This window comes from Perca fluviatilis, chromosome 8 (genome assembly GCF_010015445.1).
Source record: "Perca fluviatilis chromosome 8, GENO_Pfluv_1.0, whole genome shotgun sequence".
NCBI classification, from domain to species: Eukaryota; Metazoa; Chordata; class Actinopteri; order Perciformes; family Percidae; genus Perca; species Perca fluviatilis.
This window is the reverse complement of record NC_053119.1, coordinates 17,640,416-17,665,532: the sequence shown is the minus strand read 5'-3', so window position 1 is coordinate 17,665,532 and position 25,117 is coordinate 17,640,416. Positions and strand designations below refer to the sequence as shown.

At 38.7% G+C, this 25,117-nt stretch overlaps 3 protein-coding genes across 3 annotated transcripts in view; all 3 read left to right on the top strand.

The window, feature by feature from the left end:
* The first annotated feature begins 1,169 nt into the window (after positions 1-1,169).
* Positions 1,170-5,252, top strand: si:dkeyp-73b11.8 (BPTI/Kunitz domain-containing protein). Its single transcript, XM_039808119.1, has 6 exons — positions 1,170-1,424; positions 2,477-2,668; positions 3,275-3,451; positions 3,612-3,656; positions 3,857-3,935; positions 4,051-5,252. Exons 1-6 carry the CDS (start codon positions 1,361-1,363, stop codon positions 4,139-4,141), a joined length of 648 nt encoding a protein of 215 aa, XP_039664053.1. The 5' UTR covers positions 1,170-1,360; the 3' UTR covers positions 4,142-5,252.
* A 3,922-nt stretch (positions 5,253-9,174) lies between these two features.
* usp3 (ubiquitin specific peptidase 3) lies at positions 9,175-22,688 on the top strand. Its single transcript, XM_039808188.1, has 17 exons — positions 9,175-9,627; positions 10,051-10,111; positions 11,161-11,298; positions 11,708-11,791; positions 13,505-13,586; positions 13,743-13,822; positions 14,587-14,700; positions 15,350-15,463; positions 15,754-15,903; positions 16,453-16,559; positions 16,736-16,816; positions 16,948-17,066; positions 17,203-17,316; positions 18,708-18,775; positions 19,379-19,806; positions 22,488-22,584; positions 22,670-22,688. The coding sequence occupies exons 1-17, from the start codon at positions 9,537-9,539 to the stop codon at positions 22,686-22,688; spliced, it is 1,947 nt and encodes a 648-aa protein (XP_039664122.1). The 5' UTR covers positions 9,175-9,536.
* Positions 20,015-25,117, top strand: part of fbxl22 (F-box and leucine-rich repeat protein 22) — a 19,508-nt gene continuing 14,405 nt past the window's right edge. Inside the window, exon 1 of the mRNA XM_039807414.1 lies at positions 20,015-23,149. Within this exon, the coding sequence (XP_039663348.1) occupies positions 22,698-23,149 (452 nt within the window). The 5' untranslated portion in view covers positions 20,015-22,697. The remainder of the gene's footprint in view (positions 23,150-25,117) is intronic.

The window sequence follows — 25,117 nt, the reverse complement described above, 5'->3', positions numbered from 1 at the left end:
GTTACACAAAAATAGGCGAGCCTTCGTATTCTGTGACCAAAAAAGACAGATGGGTTGATCAAATGTTGACAGGTGAGGTGGTCACTATAAGACCTGCACACTACTAAGTAGCTAAACTATCAAAATATGTCACCTTTGAGCAAAATGGCCTGACTGTCAAAATATGACATTCAAGTTCCCCCATTCAAACACTGTAAAATGCATGCTTACATTTTTCTCAAAGTTAAAAAGGTTGGGTTGTTTTATTGTTATGGTGCCAGAGTCAACGTTAAATTATAGACACTGATACATGTAGCCTAGTTCTATGTAGAATTTATTTTAGCCACCGTCCACTCAACAATGTGTTTTTGATAGCCCACTTCACTTTGAGCTTCACGTGCCCAATGATGCATGTGGCGAATTTGTTATTGTTATGTTACATTACAGCCAATCATGGTAGGCTATATATTATGCAACTTACACTGCAATGTGTAAACTTAAATCAAAATTAGAAGCAAAAACTATTCACAGATTTGGAATTTTCAACTGACGGGAACATAATAATTTATTTTTAACTCAGATATGACACAAATTATCTATCTATCTATCTATCTATCTATCTATCTATCTATCTATCTATCTAACTATCTATCGATCTTACTTCATACTCTTTGAAGACATAGAAGACAAAATAATTACAATTAGTTTTTTCCTTTAACTTGGCTCATGATGAGGATTATCACACATTAAATATCAAAGCCTTACAATGTGAGAATGGAAAGCTGACTTATTTCAGCCAAAATAAGAGGATAGAGTAACTTCCTGAGCTAACTCTATGGCAGGAGGATTTTAAGTTTCTAAAAATGCTCTCTTGGTTGTATTTGGAGTCATTCAAATTGCTTCAGGTAATCTCAGTTTTGATGCATAAGGTCTCAACATGCTCCATAAAATGACAAAAAATAACCTATAAGCTATCTACAATGTAACTGTTGGTTAATATGCCAATCTATGCTAATTTGTGTATGTTGCTGCTGTGCAGGTATCATGTTTAACTGCAGTCTGAATGTTCCCTGAATGAGGCGTGAGGTGTTTCGAACAAAACACTGAATAATAGCAATATTATTACACGCTATTGCATATTGATCTGTAGCCTATATGTAACTAGTTATACTTGGTTACGCCCTAATATAGCATATAAGAAACACCTCATAAAGTAATAAAAAAGAGGAAGATGTCTATCCCTGCCATTAACTTTTGTTTCGATTGCAACTGTCACCATTAGGAAAGTGTCGGTCCAAAGGTCAATGATCACAACCCACTCCCACTGTAGTTTACAACCCTCACTCATTCCAGCAAAGACAGCACAAAGACAAGCAGCAAGATGAAGCACCTGTTATTTTTGGGGATTGCATTTGCTGCATTCTGCGTCAGCCATACAATTCCAGGTACAAACTGTTGTCTTCTTATTTTAAAACTGTAACCAATGGTTGATAGGACAGAGGTTTACTATTGAATACACAGGCTCTTCTTTAGTGAAAAATTGTTAGCTATTGATATTGCTGTTTTTTTGTTTGTATTACTGCAAAAATATTGGGTTTTTACGTATCTTGTATGATTGTCAATGTTTTTCACTTAAATGTAATTATTTAGTTTCAACTGAAACTGAATCAAGGAGAAGTTTCACCGTCGGTCCTTTCACAGTATCATGGCGGTTAGATTGGCGGAAGACTAAAAAAACTTGGCTGAATCATATATAATAAAAGGGATGTCTGCAAAAATAAAAATCGATTGACTTCATGAACAAAAAAGTGTTGTAAAAATGTTTCACAACACTGCATCTCTCAGCAGAATATAATTGTATTTTACTTTTTTTTTTTTTGCCAACAATGCAACAAGCCAACAATGATTGTCCTTAGCTTTGACCAAAGAGGAAGAACAGTTGGTATTACCGGGCATTTACTCTCCTGGAAATGTTAATTACACACTGCTAATGATTGTGTTAAGCTGACTGGATAATTCCTTTCTCTATAATTCTACACTTTTAAACACTGAGATCATTTCTGTCTGAGCCTGAGCATGATGAGCGGAACTATGTCAACCTGCAGCTTCATCTCATGTCACAGCTGTGAGTTTGGAGAAGCACAAATTTTGGAAGTTAGTTAGTCCCCCTCCAAAATCAAGTGTATTTTGGGTTAAAAAGCCTGATCTTAAAAGAACCATTTGAAACCACTTCCCTTCTGTGAAATCTACAAAGGGCGGGACTGACAATGCACCATAAATGAATGACACTTTTTATTGCCGTCATAAAAAGAGGGAGTGGGTATCTGGTGATGAGGCTAGTTAAACATTAGTTATGTGCTGATGATTTCCACTGAAACACCTATGGCAAAAGTCACCTTACCAGCTTTCTCTGTAGCGAATAGTATTTCTGACCCCAATACTGTGCTGAAAACCAAGATTTGCAAATAAAAGTTATCTTTTTTTTATCATCCAACAGATTTCTGTCGTTTGCAGTCTGATGAAGGTCAAGGCACAAGCTTTACCTTTGCTTTGTATTATGACCACGCCAAGGATGAGTGCAATCCTTTCATATATAAAGGCATAGGAGGAAATGCCAACCGTTTTAGAAATGAAAGAGACTGCATAAGAAACTGTTCCGTCAATGCAGAGAATATCTACCCCACGGATGGTAAGATGGTTTTAAAGACTAGTAATGTAACAATTTGTCTGCATTCACCACTAACTCTGTTTTAAATATGCAAAATGTCTACTGTAACTTCAAAGATGAACCCAGACAAAAAAAAATCTGTCCTTCCTGGATGTTGTCTAAGGACTTTGGAACATAAACTGGCTAATGAGGTAAAGTTTTATGGCGTAAAGGACCATAAAAGGAAACACTACATCATCATCAAGCCTCATGGTTACAACTGAAAGAGAGAGGGAGGGGTGGCTTCTTGAGATCTGCCTTAACCAGATTATTATTATGTCTGAAAGGGCAGGTTTATTATATGACGAAAATACATGATATCAATACCAATGCTATTTTGCGTGTCAATTTAATAGACCCACATACTGTTGAGTTCTACTTTGTCCACCTGTTTGATGACTATTTGTTAAGAGGCTGCAGGAAAGACGTGTCAGCATGAGTGTTAGCAATACGCCACCAAGTGGTGAAAGAGCAGGACTGCTCATGACAGATGAAAATGTGAATGAATACACCAGAGACTTTAATAAACTGCCTGATAATACCCTGCTGTATCAATGGTTCTAATGAGGATGATGTTTTCTTTCACAGCGTCCAAAGCTTGCCACTTCAAAAAGGCCGCAGGTACATGCAGTGGTCAGTTTTTGAGATACTACTACGATTCTGTTCATGACAAATGCAAAAAATTCCTTTGGACTGGATGCATCGGAAACGGAAACAGATTTTTTGACCAGGGCAGCTGCAACTCCACCTGTGCTGGCATCCATGGTGAGCACTAATGTGTTGTCTTATGTACACAGTTGCGGATAACTGTACATGTTAATGCATCAATATGTCAATGCATGTTTTGTAACAAATGAGTCAGTATTAAAATATGATACAATAATATGTTTTTTAACATGTTGATGTAAATTGTTTTGGTTCTAAGATGATCGCGACGAAGACGAGGAAGAGGAGCCAGACACTCCTATTGGTCAGTAGACACACAATGAACTTGAGCGCAACAGATCCCTGTTATAGTTGGGTTTGTTTTAGTCCAAGCTGGTTTTTACACATTATACACCAGGCTCTAACTGGTTGCAACTATCTGCATAAAAATGTTGTTATACACTTTGTTTGAATGTTAGTATCTGCTTAAATGAAATGAAACCTACTAATCTGTCCTCTTAACAGCAATCATCTGTGGAGTTCTGCTTGCTGTCATTATTGCCGCCGTCTTAATAACTGTGATTGTCTTGACCATTCAGTCAAAGTAAGTAAGACTATTTTTCGTTGTTTTTTGTTTTACATTAAGAATTAAACTAAAAAGCAACAACATACTTACAGTTAATGACTCTCCTGTAATTCATCTTAATATACTTCTTTAGGAAAAAGACCCCCAAGAAGAAGGCAGCAGGGAAAAGTAAAGACCCTCAGTCTGGCACACCTCTTCAGGAGAAGGGGATTGAAATGACATAGGAAGTTATGTCACCTCAACAGCAACATGTGGAGTTTTTATCAGCTTGGTTTAGTATTATTATTAACTCTACTAGTCTTGATACAAAACATTACAACATGATTACAACATTCATGTTCAATTCAGATTTTTTTACTTACATGTCATAACTACAATTTTGTTCAATTTTCTATTTTGTTTCACTTAAAACATGTGCAAAGTAATGTTTCTTGTATTTTTTCCTTGGAGCTTTATCGTGTATTTTCATTCCGCAACCTCAATCAAATCTGATGACTCAAAGTGTAATCAAAAGAAACCAGAACTGAAAGGACTATAGTCAATTCATTGATGTGTTGATTCATCAGCAACCATTTTGATAATTAATTAATTGTTGAAGTCATTTTTCCAGGAAAAATGACAAATGTTTCCTTTGTTCCAGCTTTTCAGTTGTGAGGATTTTCTGCTTTTATTTGCCTAATGTGATAGTAAACTGAATAAATATTGGGTTTTGGACTATTGGTCGGACAAAAACTTTTGGGACCCAGTAAATTGTGATAGACATTCTCACAAATTTGATATGATGAATTCAGTCGGCAGATCACTTATTAATGAAATTCATTGTTAAGTGCTGCCCTAAAAAAAAAAAAATCAAAACTTTAGGGAAATATTTACATTACATATTTACATTAGAAGCAAGTCCATGTTTTTTTCCTGACAAACACTCAACCAGGAGCAGAACTGCATTATTATAAGTTCAGGTACTAATCTACTTGTGCACAATTACCTGAAATGCTTTTAACGATGAAGTCTCGTTCGTAAATATTGCAACGTTTCCAAAATATAACTCAACATCACCTGGCTCAAAGATTTGGTGAAAACTGTCTGAAGTCTTCTGAAGGCACATGCCAATTCAAAACACATACGTTTAGAGCTGTTTGTGAAGTGATGCCTACTGCACACTGTTATTCTCCTACTCAGCATTTGTGAATATTTTGTTTTAGGCTGTAAACATCTCAACAAAAAAGTGTCAAAAACAAACTTTTACATTTTCTCACATTTATCCTAAAATGTGTTGCTGTATTATCAAATGCTCGTGCTTTGTATTTGGAAAATAAAAGCAGTTTTGAATAATCACTGGAATGTCTTATTTTATAGGAAATGTGGCGGAGTTTCATTTTTTTAGTTTTTTGCTGTAGGTGGTGTACATATTCATAAAATATTTGATTATTATCACTGATTTGATGATTAAAAGAATATCCAGGCACTCTGTACATTGTTCATGGCATCTGTTTATGTCCACTTAATCCTTGTAGAAGTAATCATATGTGAGTAAAATAAAGGTTTTTCGTAATCAAAATGCATAACATTGCTTTTTAAATAAGTCATATTGCTCTCAGACTCACTTTAAAATGCTCATTGTTGAAATCCATACATGCAAAATATTCAAGCCAACCATCATAACTCGTACATGAATAATAATTAATGTCAGTTGTCTGCTGCTGTCATGATGCCAAAAGAATTGATAACATGCGAATCTTGAGATTTAAAAAGTAACTTTCTTATTTGTGCGACCAATCACTTGTCCAATTACAACATTAAAAGCGAATCATGGCATTGCACGTGACATAGTGTTACCGTCTCAGCTGGTGAGGGGTCCAGTGTTCCAGAAAGTGTTAAGCACTTAAAGGACAATTTAACGCTACAGTCTTTATAATCTATCTTTTTAATAAACTGTCTGTACATTTACAAAGTTCTCAATGCTTCGGTTTGCATGTAGGGACCCTCATTATGCTACCGTTTAAGTGTGGTGGTATTTTGAGCCTCGTTAGTGGTATAAAATAGTCATTTACCAAGGGCCCCGAAAGCTAGCATTAGCAGGACTGGTAACCACCAGTTTTGCGGTAGCTTGTTAAAAGCTAGAGACGCATTCGATTAGCATGAAAACAGATCCCAGAGAACGTTTGACTCGGTACACATATGTTATTAACCCCTAGGTTCATTTTGCGCCAGAATTGTCCATTAATACGACAATGATGTTTTCTCTCATTTGGTGGGTGTGTCTTTCGTGCCCGTGTCACAGGTGTTACCCAATCAGCAGAGACATGTATGGAAATTCGTGGTAAAAAAAAAAAGGTAGAGGCTTGCACACACAACAGGGTGTTCAACGCACCCTGTTTCAGTTTATATAAACGTTTTGCTACATTTCCTACATCGGGGCTAAACGTATCTTCCATAAACTTCTACATAAACGTGTTCTCTTAATACATCCATGGGCTAAATGTGTCTTCCATATAACCCTAACAAATTCTACTCCTTATTCCTAAATCTAACCAATCTAACTAACTAGCCAATCAGAGGCAGGGCGGGTCATGCCTTCGCTACCCTCAGAAACCATCAAGGGGGTAAGTGAGCATCCGGAAAGCGTACCTCCTATGGGGAGATTCTGATGCTAACAAGCCATCAACTTTCGCTACCATTCAATTGACTCCCATTCATTTTGGCGTCACTTTGACAGCGAATAACTTTACATCTGAAGCATTTAAAGACTCTATTTGTCCATTGTTTATTTCTAAAGAAACACGACAGTGTATAAAAGGCTCCATTACCTTGTGTTTCACGTTATGGAGCAGCCGTTTTTGTAAAAATAGGCTAACGATTGCGTCATGACCACGCGACTTTCTGTCGCACAGTAGATAAATTATGGTGCGCCACCGAGGTCGTATATACAACTCGTCAAGTCGTCTGAACTCAGAGGACCCCGAGTTCACTTTCAAAGATGGCTACATTGTGCATCACACGTAGTAAACATTGTGGTTTTCTACAATTTTAAGCACTTTTGTCGTTGTTGTAACCAAATGAAGAAGTCGTACACATAGCACTGTATACTGCTACCTATAGGTATGTCGCTACAGTCTTATTATGAGTTAAATACCGCCTAATTAGTTATTTTGTAGCTTGTGCAGCTGAAATTGGCTAGAGACGCTCGGTTGCTATATGACAACAATGGCTTTAAGCCGAGTCTTGAGCAGAAAGCAGAGCAGTAGCCTAACGTTAACGTTAATCAAAACGAAATTTTCATGTATCAAACTGTGAAATATATTTGTGTAATATGTCAATAACTGGGTGAATAGAATCCAAAATGTTACTAAAAATGTTACAAAACTCCATCTTTTCTCCGACGCGTAGTATTGTGTGACAAAAAGAACGCAACAACAAGTTATTTTTTTTTCGACATGGATGTGACATCACACTCGAGCTACTAGTCGCGATTACAAGACAAAAAGAACGCACCATTACCATAGTCAGGAGAAGCTCGCAGGCAATCGGGGGGACGTGGAGGCATACAGTCAAGGGAGAAGCCCATAGAGAGTCCATGAAAGGCATCGTAACAAAATATTTCAGCAACATTTTGATGGATTGGAAATACTTCGGTATGTGGCAAGTGAATTCATATGAAGTAACATTTATCCACGAACAACTAGGATATTTTAAGAAAAGTATGTTGTTAAATAATGAAGTAGGGGTAACAAGTACCTATATTCACGGGGATGGGGAAATTATACAGGCAATGAAAAAAAAAAACATCTCAATGTCAATCGCGGTTAATGTTATTCCTTTATTTATTTACAGATCTACGCTTTAAGATGAATGTGATCCCTTTCATCATGGTTGGAAGCCATCTACAACATGTCCTAGCCTACATAACCTAATATGAAATAAAGAAAAACGTTCTGTTCAAGTGTTTTTGACCATGATTTATTAGCCTAACTTACATGATTTAACACTCACAATTCAACCCACAATTATATGTTGGAATGTTATATGGTGAAATGTTTAACGTTACTAAGAACTGCAGAATAGGCTACTCACGATTCCAATCAAAAAGTATATTTTAAAGTCAATTCCAGCCACTTATTTTACTGTCTATGAATTTCTCTTGGCACAGCTACCTACCAGAAGACTTATGTGCGTTCATGGACATCGGAAAAAGAATTTCCGAGTGAAAACGTCATCATTCACGTCACTTCCTGTGGGAATCAGAGGTGGGAAACTCGGGCTAGATTTTGCTAACCGAGTTTCCCAGTTGGTGACACGTTGTTGACAACTGACGTTTGATGACTTTGGTTCACTGAACATGGAGGCCACAATAACTTGCTGCTGTTCTCTTATACGAGCATGGAAACAGCACATCATGGACAGGTGTTTGTTTGTGTTATCTGCAGGACAACGAACGAAAAGGACACGGATAAGGTGTTGTTGTTTTTTTTATACATGGGCCTATTTATGAATAATTTGAAACATGTTATGTCTGTGTATGTTTCTTGGCAGAGGCATTTGTCCATAATAAACAGTTTATTGTCAGTGACATATGTTCAGTGAAAAGTCGCCTACATCAAACGTCAGTTGTCAATAACGCGTCACCAACTGGGAAACTCGGTTAGCAAAATCCATAGGCAAAATCTAGCCCGAGTTTCCCCACCTCTGATTCCCACAGGAAGTGACGTGAATGATGACGTTTTCACTCGGAAAAATGTTTTTCCGATGTCCATGCACGGTGGCGTCGGCGTGTCCATTTCTTTCACTGTCTATGTCTAATTGACTTCACTGGTCACCGTCGAAGTCTATTGGTGTCGCTGGGTCCATTTATTTCACTGTCTATGGAAACCATGGATGTATAGCTTCGTTATTGTCATTTACTGTGTTCCTCGTGCTACTGTATTTGTAATTAAATAATAATGTTTTTGGGGGAAAAAGAAGAAAAAAAACTGTTATCCGAAGCGAGGCAGTGACTAGCTACTACGCATGCGTGACACGATGACACTTCTAAAAGTTATGTCTCACAACATGGCTTAATTAGGTTAAATAGTAGAGCTTCCCAGTAGATATACGTATAAATGCAATTAAAAAACTTAAAAGACTGCCAACCGAAATATGAGGCACCTACAGTATCTAAGCGGTCATAGGAGTGTAAGCGAAGTAGGAAGTAGTCAAACGTAACTCACAGAAGCTGTTTCATCTTTGTTTTATAGTTGGCCAAAGATTCTGGCCGAGCCGGCAGATACAACGTCACTTCCTCAAGTTATTTTCATTTGTCTGTGAGGCAAACGCCAGCAGTTATCTAGCTAGTACCTTACACCAAAGATAACGTTACTATTTTAACTTACAATATATCAGGGTGGAAACGGCATTACCTTTTTTTTCTGTAAACTGTTGTACCCTGAAATTATGCAAGAAATATAACAACTACCAAACGTGTTAGCGTCAGCAAAGACAGGAAAACGTGCGTTTGCGAGGAGAAGTAACGTTAGCTAGCTAGTATAGGTTAATTGGCTACCTATTGTTAGCTGCCTTTTCCCTCTTACCGTTGGTGTGGTAGTGTTGGCTAGCTAGCTGACTTACTCAGAATTGTGTGAACTGATGGAGTGCCCTCATCTGAACTCAAACGTGAGCTGTCCTATCGATACCTCTAGGTTTCCTAACGGTACTCCGTCTTCCTGGTGTTGCAACGGTAAGAGAAGTGTTTGTCATTCTTTCATTTAACTTTACTAAAATCGACATTAGTGGATACATACTTTACTGTGTGTGCGCACAATCATTTTGATCCAAGCCTTAGCTGGCGCCGATACTGCCACATGCGTGTCAAGCTAGATAGATAATGTAGCTACATGTCCGCAGCACAACAGATATCACAAGGGCAGATCACAATTAACAGTCAACACACAAAGGAAAGGTCCATTAAAGCAGGGCATGGTGCAGTTTTACATTTATATAAAACTTTATTCAATACAAAGTACGCATTTCCTCCAGGGCAGCATTTCAGGGTCACAAATGGTTTCTTGTTTTAACCCCTGCAAAAGCAAAACACCAATACATTGTCTTCTTAAAATGTAACGTTACATTTCTTAATTGAGACTTAATCTTTAATCTCCAGTTTGCAGGTCTAATAAAAGTCCATGGATTTGCCTTACCTGTCTGATGGTCCATTGCGGAAGGTAAGTTGTTGTCGATTTGTTGGCAACTAAAGCTGTGCTCAGAGTAGCAAACATACCAAACTACGAACTTAACTAATGCTCTGGTGTGTCTCAGTCCTTTTAAGTCAAGTATACCATTGATTCCCACACAGGGGTCCTTCAGGGGGTTCTAGGGGGTCCACAGCAAAAAATGAAATATTTTTTCACTACATTTTCTTTTTTTTTTTTTACTGTAATTCCATCCATAAGTAACACAATTACAGGATGTAGGACTCTTTTGGTCATGGGTTTCATATACTTTCTTTAATAAGACATCTTAAATCAAAAATCCTATCAGATGGGGGGCCCTGGGATAAAATTGTATTAAATAGGGGTCAGTGGTCTAATTTTAATCAGTTTAGGGGTCATTCACATGTTTGGGCACCACTGCATACAACCATGTAATGGCTGCAATACACACATGAAGGTTTTTAGTCTACAGAAGTTGGTCAGTGTTACCTGTCTGTGTATAAAAATGGCCCTTAAAACCTGAGGTTAACAACATACACATTAAGTATTTGGATAAAGCATTCTCACAGTGCTGCGATTGTATTAGGATAGTACAGGCTAACCCCAGTTTCTGCTTCTTGTATACTATACTTTCATTTAAGTCACAGAGCTAAGCATCTGTTTTATTCTTGGTCAGTATTTAAAAAACATGATATTTACCAAGACTTAACACTGTTTTGTAAGTATTTCCAGAATCCTCAAAGACTCTTTTAATCTTATCTAATCAAACAAGGAAAAATGTAATTTCCAGTTACCATCTTTGATTGGACAAAGGAATGTAGGCCAAGATTGACTGTCAATACTCTGGGGTTTTCAAAGATCATCAGTGAGAAGAAGAAATTTTTTTTATTAGAATAATAGATGGCTGGGTTGGTGGGGGGGGGGTTGTTGTTTTTGGAAAAACATTTTTTGGGGTTTTTTTAAATTTTGTGAGCAAAATTTAGACCAATACCTGTTTTAAATTAATTATTTTCTGGTAGTTCCAGATGTTGTGTGTTATAAAGTAATCTCTGACTACATAGATACGTCAGTGGACATGCAAAGAAACACTTTGAAGACAGCCAAGTCGTTTGCAGTAGTCAAAAGAAGGGTGAGAAACAGGAAAAAGAGAAATCCCATCATTCGGTCTGCATGGACTGCAGCAACTACAGCATATTTTGGTAAGTGTCATTCAACCTATTTCTACAATCTGTGACTCACTGTGGGGCCTGCAAAAGTACAGTCATAAAAACAGTTAAAGGATTGTTATGGTGTGGTAATGGGAACCAAATGTTTCTTTATATCATCATCGTGAAGCTAATCAGTTACTTTGTAAGTGATCCAACATTCTTCTGCCACAAAATGATTACGTGCTAATTACAAGCAAAAAACGGTGATCCAAATATTATGAACTATATTGAGAAGTATTTGATGAAAATACCTCCTGCCACATTTACACATGGTTAAATGTTGCATGCTACCACGGTGAAACAATACAGCAATTCTTATGCAAAGTTTAATGGGTCCAAATCTCAATAAGTGCATTACTTTTTTTATATGTATGTGTCTTGACTAATGTGGATTTTATAGTTACAGATGTGATGACTTTGTTGTCAATGACACCAAACTTGGGCAGGTGCAGAAAGTTAGGGAACATCTGCAGAGTTTAGAAAAGTAAGTACAAATCTCAAGAATAAAGTCTTTAAATATGTTTTTGTTTTGTTGTTTAACTCTATCCTCATTACACATGTCAAAGTATGTGTATAACTATTTCAAATGTAACATTAGTCTTGGTAGTTTGACAGTGTTTGACTAAAAAGGCCAATTTAAGATGTATCTGCCCCAAAAAATCAGAAAGATGCATGCAAAAAATGTTTCCCAACATGCTCAATAGGGCTGTGTATTGGCATACTGGCGATAGGATACGTATCACGATAAATCGGTCACGATTCAATATATTGCAATATATTTCGATACTGTGCGTAAGGCGATATATTGGGATTTTTTTAAGTATAATTTTAGAAAAACTAATATTTAAAAAAAGACATGATGGTAAACAATTCAGTACACAGAAAATCAAACTGCCAGTTTGGGATTGTGGTTCACAGGTTCTTAGGCTACGTTCAGACTGCAGGCCAAAGTGGCCCAAATCCGATTTTTTTTTTGGGGTCAAGTGACCAGGTCAGGCTTCTTCAGAAGTAGTGTGAACACTCAAATCTAGCCCAGATCAGATTTTTTCAGATCAGATTCAGGCCACTTCCATATGTGGTCCTGAATCCGACCCAGATCTGATTTTTTTCAATGCGACCGCAGTGTGAACAGCCAAGGCGGATTTGATGTGACTTTTACCAAAAAAAAAAACTTGCTGCGCCCTCTCTCCCCGCGGGGAGGGGTGGGGCCCCCTGCTTCCAGTGCGCGTCGCATCGCCAGGGCGGGGATAAAAAGGTGATGTCGGCAACTCCCCCAGACCCGCCTGTAAACATGGACCAAGGAGTTTAACGCGCTCGCAAGTCGGGGTCGCCCCGTGGTCGCCCCGTGGTGCAATGAAAGTGCGCCGGCTGAGGTGGGATCCCGGTCCCTCGGGGTCGGGCGCACCACCGGCCCGAGTCGCCGCACCGCCGGGGAGGTGGAGCGTTTGCGAGGGCGAAGCCAGAGTGGTGGAGGCCCGTAGCGGTCCTGACGTGCAAATTGGCAGTCATAACCCCGCAAATTTGTCACTCTTTCTCTTCAGTCTTCTCCTCCTCAGCACCTGCGCATTAATGTTATGGCTGCCATTACACAAACATTTTAATAAAAAATAAATAAAAATAAAAGCGAAAATGCTGACTTCCTCCATAACCTCCCTAACTTTAGTGCAACAGCGTGCTGCGTCTGATGTCATTGTTAGTGTTCTTTTGCGCATGCGGGTCATTTCAAAACCGCAAACAGTTCACACTGGAATCTGATATAGGCCACATTTTAAAAGGTCATGTGAACAGCCAAACAAAAAATCGGATCTGAGCAAAAAATCTGAATCAGGCATTAAGACTTGCGGTGTGAACGTAGCCTTAGTGAGCAGATTTTGATATGCTAAAGTAGGCCAAAGTTCAGTCATAGCTACATTGTTATCTTCTATCAAAAAAGTCAGGCACTGCTAGGCACTGTTAGGCAGGGACACTAGTGGTGCGTCTCAGAATAGCCATCTAGCGGTAGGGGGTTTAAACACAACATAAACGTGAACCACTGTCTTATTTTTTTTTTATTCGATATTGCGTTTTTGAAAATCAATACACTATTGCAAAATAAAATATTGCGATACTCAAGTGTATTGATTTATTTTTTTTTCTTACATCCCTAATGCTCAATATGTGATTAGTGTCCAAAATAAAATGTTTTTCCCTCTTAAAGCTCAGCACTGATGGGTGACAGACAGAGGAAAAGAAAACTCCAGGAAAGCCCAGCTCCAGACGGAAAGTTGTTGAAAGACATTGTAAGTGGCTGAAAATATTCTGATTTATTTTAAAAAATGTTTTAAAGAAGCTGCTGTACATTGCAGCCACTCCACATTGTTTAGTCATGTTTTTGTTTTTTTTAATAAAAAAGGTAAATTGAATGTATATCTTTATGCATTTCTTCTTTCTGTCAGGATGGGGCGGCTTTAGGTGCTACAGGCCTGCGGAATTTAGGCAACACTTGCTTCATGAATGCAATTCTACAATCCCTTAGGTAAGGCTCTGCGCTGAAAATGAAGAATGTTGTTGGTAAACTGGGTTTGTGGCATGATCAGTAGCTCTGCCCCTGTAGACCCAGGGCCCCACGACCAGTCATCCTTTATTAATAGTCTTGGGCGCAGTCAGGGGAATCACACAGGGTGCTTGGAAACAAGACACAGTCAAAGGATAGATTTCCCAGCCAACACACACATTGTTTCTGTTTCCCAAAGGACTGGTGCGTTTTCACATTAACCTTTTTATAGCAAATACATTTCCATAGTACTGCTGGCCATTTACCAAAGCATGCCATAGATTCTTGAAATAAACAATCAGTTTTCCTAATTTCCAGGCAGCCATTAGTTTTCAGTCATAAAATCAATTTGTATGAACTTCAAATTTACCTTTTATTATAAAGCTAACTGGTGGCTGTGAATTTCTAGTTGCATAATAGTTGTATTTATATTATCCTTGCATGGCAACACTGGTTTCCCCATTAAAAAAAAAAGTCAATAAGCAATTCATTGAGTCAGTAAATCTAAAAAAAAAACTGGCATGATTTGGATAAGGGACAGCAATAATGTAATATAGACTTGCTTTATCTGCAATAAAAAGCAAAAACATCTTATATCTAAAGGGCTTTTTAGTAATGTACTCCGTTCCTTTCTAACACAGTGTACTTAGGCCACTCACGGTTATTTACGGATGTTCCTGCCGGTTATATTTTTTGCTAATTTCAGGTGTCAAAACTGTTATCACAAAATAATGTTTCTTTGACAGCAACATCGAGCAGTTCAGCTGTTATTTCAAGGAGTTGCCTGCAGTGGCTCTACGCAGTGGTAAGACGGCAGGAAGAAGGATGTACCACACCCGAAGCCAAGGGGACAACAGTGTGTAAGGTCCTCTTCTGTAGGAGGGAGGATTTAAGGGCTGAGTGCATTGATCTAACAATTACTTTCAGCAAATATAAAATTTACAAAATTGTTATTTGTCAGTGATCATGGAAGATGACTGTTTCAGAAATATTTTCTTAGAGAGGCACTATCAGCACAATGTACTTCAAGGTGGACATTTTCAACTCCTATATAATGCTGGATAGTAAATGCATCACATTTTTAATTGTGGCATTTTGTGAGTAGAACCTGAATCTGCAACGTTCTCTGTCAGGTAAATGTTTTCTACTGAAGAACAAGTACATAGTAAGTCAGTAGTATAGGCCTACGGTTGCATATTATGTGCTTTGGGGGTCTTATGTAAGTAATTTTGGGAGTACAATGGTTCTGGAGAAATACAGGAGGCCAAGCAATCATCCCATTCCAAACAGGCCTGTTTTGAACGGGCACTGCACTACTACAATGAATGACCAGAAAAAAACACTGTACATTGTAATGTAATCTGACACAAGGTTGTTTGTGTGTCCAGTATTTTTAAGTATTTGTGTCTTATGTAAACTTAGTTTTACACATAGAGTATTAGACGGGCTTAAGATGTTGATTGTCCCCGGTTGTGCAGCGGGGTAACAGGGTTGCTTTATGTTGAACAGGTCTTTGGTGGAGGAGTTCAGGAAAACCCTATGTTCCCTGTGGCAAGGAAGCCAGACGGCCTTCAGTCCAGACTCCTTATTTTATGCTATATGGAAAATCATGCCAAGTTTCAGGTATGTCAACATACACAGAGTATTTGCCAGAATTAAGCTCATTATGCTGAGCAATAAACTGTTTACTTCTTAGTTCTGTTTTCTGTCAATTTGCTTAAAGGGATACTCGCCGATTTTAAACCAGCATACAATGCCCACAGTAAGATGGCACAGAGCTGGATTTGAATCGAAATATTTCTTCAAGTGTAGCATATTATAGTTAAGATATTATCGAAGATGCATTATGCATCACAGACTGAAACTATTGTGATTTGTCATGCTGCCATTTAAATCTGTGTTTTTGTGTCCAGGGGCTATCAGCAGCAGGATGCACATGAGTTCATGCGTTACCTGCTGGACCACCTCCACAGGGAGCTCCAGTACAGTCGCAATGGGGCGTCTCATTCACTCTCGCCTCAGGATGGGGTCAGACTCTCCACTGCAGAAGGCAAATGCTGCATGTAAGCCCTTGCAAACTTACAATATTTGTTGAATGTGTTTCCCAGTTGATTTTATTTGAAGATAGAGGGGAGGCATTTCGCAGACGCGTGCGCCGAGCACTTTCTGCAAGTAGCCAGACAGTGGGACATTGAACATAGTCGGCACACTTACCACTGATGGTGCACGCAACATGATTGCAGCGGCCAGGCAACTCCCGTTCCAGCATATGCCTCCACCAAGTCACAGTTTCTCTCACACCTTTTTTTTTTTTTATTCCCCTGCTTTGATCCTACTTAGTAGAAAGGGATGTTTTTGTGAGCCTTTATTTTCCCACATGTGAGGTATATGCACCTCACATGTGGGAAAATAAAGGCTCACAAAAAAACATTGTTCGCCCCCATGTTAAGAGCAATTAAAAATGTGAAAAAATATCCAAATTTTAAAGTACATTTAGAACAGATAAAAATGTGATTAATTTGTGATCAATTGTAAGTTAACTATGGATATTCATGCGATTCAATATTTTAATCGATTGACAGCCATAATTAAAACTGCTTTTTGTTGAACAGAAATGGGACTGCCAGTGTTGTCACATCCAATTTTGGTGGCATACTTCAGAATGAAGTCAACTGCCTGATATGTGGAACAGAATCTCGGAAGTTTGATCCATTTCTTGGTAAGACAACAGCCTTTGTTAGTGAACAGCCAGATACAGCAAGTGGGGGAAAAAACACAACTCTTTTCTCCTTTTTTTTTTTTTTTTTTTTTATGAAAAAGCGAGAATGCAAACAGGACATATAATTAAAGCGCTAAGAGGTATGAGATAATTTATTTTCACTCTTGTTCACTCAGATCTGTCTTTGGACATTCCCAGCCAGTTCAGACAAAAGAGAAGTAAGGACCAGGAGCCAGGGCCGACCTGCACTTTACGTGGTAAGTTTTCCACTGTCAGAGGTAATGACTCATTAGACTGTTTTTAATTTTTTTTGGTGGCAGTTTTAGTTTCTAATTCTGTACTCCTGAAATTAATGGTCCCATTTTCTATTATTTTGTTTTTGTTTTAGACTGCGTACGTAGCTTCACTGACCTGGAAGAACTTGATGAAACAGAGCTGTACTATTGCCATAAGTGTAAAAAGCGACAGAAATCCACAAAGAAGTTCTGGATCCAGAAGCTGCCAAAGGTAGAGACAGAAATTCTCAATCCTTTTTATTAACAATTTACTTTTTTACTATTTGAAAAAGTTTATTGCATGCAAGTAAAGTAGTTGGGAAAATGTTGTGTTTGGGTATAATTGGTTTTATTTCCTATATTATTAGGTTTTGTGTCTGCACCTTAAAAGGTTTCACTGGACGGCCTTTTTGAGAAACAAGGTGGATACCTATGTGGAATTTCCACTGAAAGGCATGGACATGAGAGGCTACTTACTTGAGGTGAGCTGAAAAAAGAAAAATCACAGAATTTCACAATATAGTTTTTAAATTGTTCATTTGAAATCAGTCTAAAAATGAATAATAAGGAATAATGCATATATGAAAGTGGAAGTGCTGCAGTTTAGTCAGGAAACAATTCTGGCTCGGCATAGGCCACACTACTGCCACAGTAAGTCACTAACAAGTCAGAGGCCAGCTGTGCTCTTTCAAAATTAGCTGCAGTTTTGCAAAATAAATAAACATCCTCACAAAAACTTGTATTAATAAGCCATCCCCGCTTTCTATGTCTGATGTTATTAAAATTCCAGGAGAAATACAAGTTTGGCGTAATGTTCATAGTTTACATTACCTCAGTTATACTTCTAGGCAACACCACAATACCACAAGAACTTAGAGTGCTTGTGCTAAATTCAAACCTTCGTAATGAAGAGGTATGGTTTGGTAACTGAAAAATGAATCAAGACACTAGTCACACCATGGAAAGATCTCAAGCAAAATGCTAGACAATGCATGTGCAATATGAACTAAAATGGCTGCATTGTTGGGCACTGGAGGAGCCGCAGACAGCATGAAGAACTGACTTTAAAATATAGATAGTCTTTTTATATACATAAATTACAATTGCTCCTTTGCCAAACTGGTGATTTAGTTGAACTGAATTGTCCTCTTAGTCAGCTGATGATGGATTTATATCCACAGAAAAAAAAATGTTTTGCGAGTTGACAACCAGAAAATGTTTAATGAGGTAATAAATCAAGTGAGGAAAAGGGTTATTTTCTCATGGACTTCTATAGTAACAGACTTCTTTTTGCAACCAGTGGAATCGCCCCCTGCTGTAAATTACAAGAAGAGTTAAGAATGCAGGTTTAAGGCACTTCCGCATTGGCTTCACTTTTCAGGCCCGGAAGCTTTGTCCGTCATTTTTACAGTCTATGATCAAAGGTCCGAGTGTTACTGAGAGAGGTCCGAGTGTTTACCCTCTGAAGTGTCTAAACTGATGCCTCCAGTGAACACTGTTCGACAGCAATTCTGTTATCTGTTAAACTCTGAGCGGGGGTTGTAGTGTAAACTTGAGTTTCCCTTGAAATGATTCCTGTTTGTTGTCATTCTTTAAGTTTTATCGTTTTGGAGTTGGTGGAGCCTCTCGTCCTTGTATGAAACGGGTGTGAACCTCCTGTCGTGCTGACTCTGTAACCACCAAGGTTTTTGGGAATTTAAGAATACCATCATTTTCATGTGAAACCTTTCTGACTTTTATGTCTGAGACCTCTGGCTTGCATACATGTCCAGCTGCTAAGTGTCTCCTTTAACTTGTAAATCTTTGAGGAATGATGTTTTGGATGGAATTGAGAGCCTAGAAAAGAAGTATCTTGTCTTTTTTATGTTTGCAGCCAGATAATTCATTACCGGAAAGCTGCCTGTATGACCTTGTTGCTGTCGTAGTGCATCATGGATCTGGGTGAGTAGATGAAGTATCCCTATTTTTAGAAGTTGAAAAACAAAAAACAAAAAAAAACAACAAAAAAAAAAAAAATATATATATATATATATACACGCACGTACGTGTGTATTAGGGGTCGATGGGTGTTTTCCCCCCTCCAGCTGACAGATGATCATGTGTTCAGATGCATGCAAGATGTGCTTTTGTCTCCATGGTAGCACAATTACCAGCTGGAGAAGAAAAAAAAAAATCAACATTCAGCTAGGAATCTAAACATTGTCATCTGCCGACCAGCTCTGCCTTACCAAAGCTGGCTGTCAGTCACCTAATTGCTGTATAAACCATTCAGATGTAATTTTGTAGAAAAGCCTTGTGGACAGCTGCAGTTTAACAATTCATGTAGCCACTAAACTCTGAAAGGCATTAAAATTGAGACTCCTTGAAAAATGCGTTAAGATATGCCAATAACTGTTCATCAAACTGCTGCTGTTTTACCTTTTGCCCTCTAGGTGGCAATGTTGCACTGCAGAGCTGAATGTGTCCCTCTCACTTCAGCAGCAATAAATGTAGTCTTGTAAGAAGCCAGACAGCAGAAGGCGATATGTGTGTCTGTGTTCACAGGGTTGGATCAGGACATTATACAGCATATGGCAGCCACGAGGGTCGATGGTACCACTTCAACGACAGCACAGTGACTCTGACCAATGAGGACACAGTGAGGAAGGCCAAGGCCTACATCCTCTTCTACGTGGAGAGGACTGAACAGGGGGCTTCAGACAAATCGGCCAGGAACAGTGGTCCCTCAGAAGCAGTTGCTCAGGACAAGGCTGCAGCAGCAGACACGGTTGCCACAGACATGGTTTTGATGGATGTGCCAGCCTCACACATGAATACCCAGGACGTGGCAGCCCCAGATAATGCTGCATTGGAAAATGTGGGTGAAGACATGGCCGACAAAGCTTCAGTGGAGGCTGCGACAGATCGGGATACCTCAGACAAGGCTGCAAGAGAGGAAGCCAGCCAAGCTATACATTCCACAATCAGATTCTGTCAGTATCTCAGACCATCTGCTCAATCATTTTTCTTCATTTCATTTTAAATAGATTAATTTTTTTTTTTTTCTGTATATGAGTAGCCAATATGTTTAAGATAATGAACAAAGTTTTAATTATGAAATCAGTTGATTTTCCAAAATGTTTATTTGGTAATCAAAATATTGAGTTTTATTGTTTTCCTTTTATTTGGTTTGGGTCCGTTTTTGGGAAGATTTTAGGATATAGAATGCAATGCATTTATTGACTGACAAGTGCTAATTAGGGCTTTAGAAAGTTGTTTTAACTTCTTGACCAGAACCAATGTGAAAGAAATTATCGTTTTTAAATAGTTTTGTATGTCTGTATTGATGCTGGAGTTTAATTTGTAATTTTACGTTGATCTGAAATGGGTTTAGAAACAGGCCCTGAGTAAATTTGTCTTTTTAAAAACATGTATCAGACAAAGTTAACATGACAAAATACAATGGATAATCTTTTTCAAATATTTTATTTTTTTTATCCGTGGAAAAAAAAAACTTGCCTTTTCTGATCCACTAGGTGCTACTGTCTGCTTTTAGTAATCTTTTAAGTGGCTGAAGCTCCCATTATTTAAATTACTAAAGACATAATAATAAGACAATAATGCCACCACATTGTCTCATAAGGAAGAATCTCCCTTAAAGTCCAAGTGGAGTTTATTTGTGATTCACCTTTGCATTCTGCTGTAGGTTTCAAATTTGTGAACTATCAAATTTAATAACTAGAAAAATATTGAAACGTTTATACAATTGACTAGCGTTCACTGTTTTTAGTTTGCAGCTTGATGGATTAAACTGCAGCACAAGATGGGTTATTGTCAGTTATTGTAGAGCTGAAACAATAAGTAGGTCAACAAAAATTGCAACTATTTTGATAATATACTAGGCATTGAAGTCCTTACTGAAGCACAAATACCAAACATTTAATGGTTCTTGCTTCTTAAATGTGAGCATTTACTGTGTACTTGTCTTGCTTATTATGCCTGGGTTTTAGACAGCTCTTCAGACAAAAACAAATTTGATTTGAAGACTATCTTGGGCTCTAGGAAATTGTGATGGTGTATTTTTCACTACTTTTTGTTACTAAACATTTAATCAATTAGTCAGGAAAATAATTGGCAGATTCATTAATGATGAAAATAATAAGTTGCAGCTCTAAATTAAAGACAAACAAAACTCTAAAATGCGCTTCAATGCCTATAATTCTCTCAGCATATACTGTTGCTTTAAACTTTGAAAGCCAATTTGAAATAAAAACAATTTTACCATATTTGCACAATTTGATGTACATGTTAGTAACCGTTCTTTCACATGTCAAGCTGGACACATGCACACCAGAAGGTACATTGTTTATCCCCAACACCCTTATGTCTTGTAATAGAAAACAGCATTTGATATGTCCAAGTACAACCTTAAAGCAGAGAGAGCAACATTTTTAGTAAGGCTTTTTTTGTGTTGTTTTCCTCTTCCCTTTAGCGAACATTTCCGCCCACACACACACACACACATAAAAGCTCCCCTTGGGAAACATGCCAGCCAGTCAGCCTCCTCGTTCAGGCAGGAACAAGCACTCCTGTATGATGATGAACAGCTGCTCTTCCTCGCCTGCTCACAGGTGTCTCTGGGCTCGCTAGTCTGTCCCCATTTATGACACACGTGCCCCCCCCATTATATTTTCTTCATGGAGAGGCTAGATCACAGCTGCTAATAATAAGCTCACATTACTTTTTTTGTTTGTCAGATCAGTGGTCTGGTTAAGAACATCATGACACAGTGAGTCATAGAGTGCAGACTGTAATCAGCCTCTCCAACAGTGGCATTTCCCAATGTCCTGTATTTTTGTTTAGAGATTGATGATAGCAACGGGAACAGGACATACCTGGTAATGTAGTGTTCAGTGATGCCATGGATGTAATGGTATTTTGCGAGGGGGGGGGTTGCCATCTCAGTATGTCCTCTGCACTCTAATGGAGCGATTTCAAACACACACAGTGAGTCATAGTTTACCGTGTTCCTTCAGGCAGACCTACGTAAGCTGTTAGTGCTTGTGACTTTCACTCACATGAAAGGTTTGCCAGGTTTAGGTTAGGGTATGATAAGGCTGTGTAATGTAATTACCTGGTATGTGATACAGGAAGGTCATAAAAGTGGGTTATTAAAGTTGTATTGTTATTAATAGGCCTTCATTTAATCCTGTACAACAGGTTCAATACTGCAAATGTAAAAAATGTTAATGTTAATTGCTGTTGATGCTGTGCACAGAGGCTAACTCAACTCATTTGACTTTGTGATGGTCTTGTAGTGGATTGCATTATATTTTAATTTGATCTTCATATTATTTTCTCCTTCCTATATGGAGCAGACAAAATAGTATCTTTCATTTGTTGCACCAACTCTATCTTTAAAATATTTTATCAGAATTGCATTGGCACACAAAAAACAACTTAAAGATCCCCCAGACATGTTTTAAGACATTTAAAAATACTCCGCTTCAAATAATAATTTGCGTCTGATATGGTTTCCCCACAAAAAGTTAAATTACATATTTAAAGATTCTTAAAATGGCATCTACTCCTTCTCCTGCACTGAACAATTATACAAATGGGAAAACAGCCTTTTAGTGTCAAACTGCACAGTTTTTTGTGTGCTGTCACTCAGTGTGTACGTATCTGAGAACTAGGCCAGGCCAGTGTAAACATCTGGCTCAGTCCAGCGCTTGCCGCCTGTTGAGAGCCATGACAGATGGAGAGGGAGCGTATGGCTCAGGCACCTCCATCTTTGACCGTGTACGCCAGTTGTCTTCCCAAAATAGCCAACACTCCCCGACCTTATATGTGCAGGCCTCCAGCGTGTGCCTGAGGAGGCATCATGTATCTGGGCCACACAATACAGGCTGCAGGCGCATTGTTGCTGCTTACCAGCAGGCCTATTGCCACCACAGGGACAAGGCCTCTTTTTCTTTCTGTCTTGGGACGGCTCACCATGCATCTCACCCAGCTCGACGGTGAATGTCTCCTCCACCTTTTCTCCTTCCTTGACAAGGACAGCCGGAGGAGTTTGTCTCTTACCTGTCATCAGCTGCGCGAAGTCTTCCTGGACCCTTGCCTCTGGACTCTACTTCACTTCAGCTCCCCGTGTCAGCTGACGAAGGACAACTTTGTGCTGGGACCCTCATTACGTTTCTTGACAGTTTGCTGGTACTCCAGCAGGGTCCTGCAAGTGTGCAACATCGAGGACTGGTTAAAAAGCTCGTTTCAGAAGGACATCTGCAGTAAACATGAGAGCCTGGTCAGCACTTTCCTGGCCCATGTCTGCCACATGTGAGTGTTTGTGTGTCATTCTCCCCTCCTGCTTTGCTGTATATTTTGTGATGAAATAGACCAACAGAGGGTGTACTAAACAACACTAGTACTTAACAGCGAACTGTAATTTAATCTAAACCAGTGGCTTTTTGGCTTGTGACCCCTTTAACAAAACAATGTCAACTTGAGACCAGAGTCCTTAAGAGTTAAACTTATCCTGTAATTCACCAACAACAAAAAAAAGTTTGGAAAGAAAAAAGTCTGAAAACATTATCACTTGAGTATTACCATTGTGTGCAACTTTATACTTTTATATATTAAATATAGTACATTTAACTCCACTACATTTGTCTGACAGCTTAAGTTACTAGTTACTTTTTAAATTACAATGTTACATACCCTTCCTGCAGTAAAAAATATCTCCACATTTGACTTTGATTGTTTTCATAAAACTGAAATATGAAGTGTTCCTTCATAGTTTGAGAAAATGTTCCTACTTCTTAAACTAAATAAAACTTGGATTTGCTGGAAATGGGGCTGTTTTTTTGAGCTCATAAAACGTTTACTTTACACTGGACAGCAGGGGCCATTTTATTTTATTTTAATTTTTTTTACTTAAGTGCAGGACTTTTAAATGTAGTGGAGTATTTTCAGTGTGGTATTTTTACTTTTAATTAAGTAAAGGATCTGGACAACAGTACAAACCACACCTTAAATTTGGCCATAGTGCTGAATTAATATGTAGTTTCAAGTTATTTTTGAATGCACTGCATTTTAAGGTGTTCCTGTCATTTTGTCCACCTCTGTAGTTGCTTTTCACAAGAGCCTGAGGTTTCACACGTTTTTGTTACACATGAACATTCAAACTCTTACCTTAAATAGTTTTTTAGTTTTGGTCTGATGTGTCTTGAGGATGATCCCATAATTTCTGGGTTTCTCAGGGTCATTCACACCCACCACAGGGAACAAAATAGTTTTCATTTAGAGGCACATGGCTTTCTGAACCTGCCATGTTTAGCTGTAGGCAGCAGGGAAGAAAATCATTAGAGACAGATGGTGTATCCGGAGCTGGCTATAGAGACAGAAAAGTGACACATCTGTGGGATATCAGACTGATTCTATTAACTAACATAACTGTGGTCAAATATCACATCTTATTTATTAATTGATGTGACAGTTGGATTCGATAGGTCACTGAAATGGAGCTTATTGGCCTTGTGTGCATGGCTGGCTGCATGCAGGACTCAGCCTGGAGAGGAGTAATGAGGTCTCTGGATAATTTCTTCAAGACAGCCAGTAATAACCGTTGATGTGAGGGAGCTTGGCCACCGCAGCTGGCCGGGACAAGAAGAGGGAAGAGCGGCGGGCTGATTGGCTCAGTGTATGACCCATTTGAGGATTTCCTGTATTGTGAAATTTGAGGCACGAGACACGAGAGCTGTGAGACCAGTCAAAACTAGAACCACCTACTTTGTCTGGGTTCTGTATCTCAACACCCTTATGGCACACTCATTGCATACTGATAAACCCTCCCAAATTGTCTAAGGGAGTAGAGAGCAAGTGCACGTGACAAAGTGGGAGGGGACGCAGAGAAGCTGTGGGGGTGATAAAGAACGATTTAGCCGCAGACCCTCCCAGTCAGCTGCAGACTGGAGGTTGCGCAGGCAGGTGGAGCCTACAATTGGCTCTTTGTTGCTGTCAGAGGAATGAACATGTGCGTCTTTCTCTGCCTGCCTCTTCCTGAATAAATAAGACTCCACGCAAACTCTGACGCCAAGCTCATGCCTGTCTTTTTTTTCTTTTCTTTTTTATCTTCATGGGGAAAAACTATGAAACATGCAAGTCTTTGAGCCTCTTTATAGTGTAGTTTAGTGTGATGCTCCTCTTACGCCAGATGACTACATTAAAGCAATGATCAAGAAGTCAGTAAATAGACTGTGATTATCTTGAGGTCACAGTATTAGAATTATACAACATGAAATAATG

Coding starts and splice junctions, on each gene's coding strand:
- usp3 (XM_039808188.1), top strand. CDS start 9,537: ATGGAGTGCCCTCATCTGAACTCAAACGTGAGCTGTCCTATCGATACC. Junction 15,464..15,753: donor AAAATCATGCCAAGTTTCAG/GTATGTCAACAT, acceptor TTTTGTGTCCAG/GGGCTATCAGCAGCAGGATG. Junction 16,817..16,947: donor GCCGACCTGCACTTTACGTG/GTAAGTTTTCCA, acceptor TTTTTGTTTTAG/ACTGCGTACGTAGCTTCACT.
- si:dkeyp-73b11.8 (XM_039808119.1), top strand. CDS start 1,361: ATGAAGCACCTGTTATTTTTGGGGATTGCATTTGCTGCATTCTGCGTC. Junction 3,657..3,856: donor GGAGCCAGACACTCCTATTG/GTCAGTAGACAC, acceptor TCCTCTTAACAG/CAATCATCTGTGGAGTTCTG. Junction 3,936..4,050: donor GTCTTGACCATTCAGTCAAA/GTAAGTAAGACT, acceptor ATACTTCTTTAG/GAAAAAGACCCCCAAGAAGA.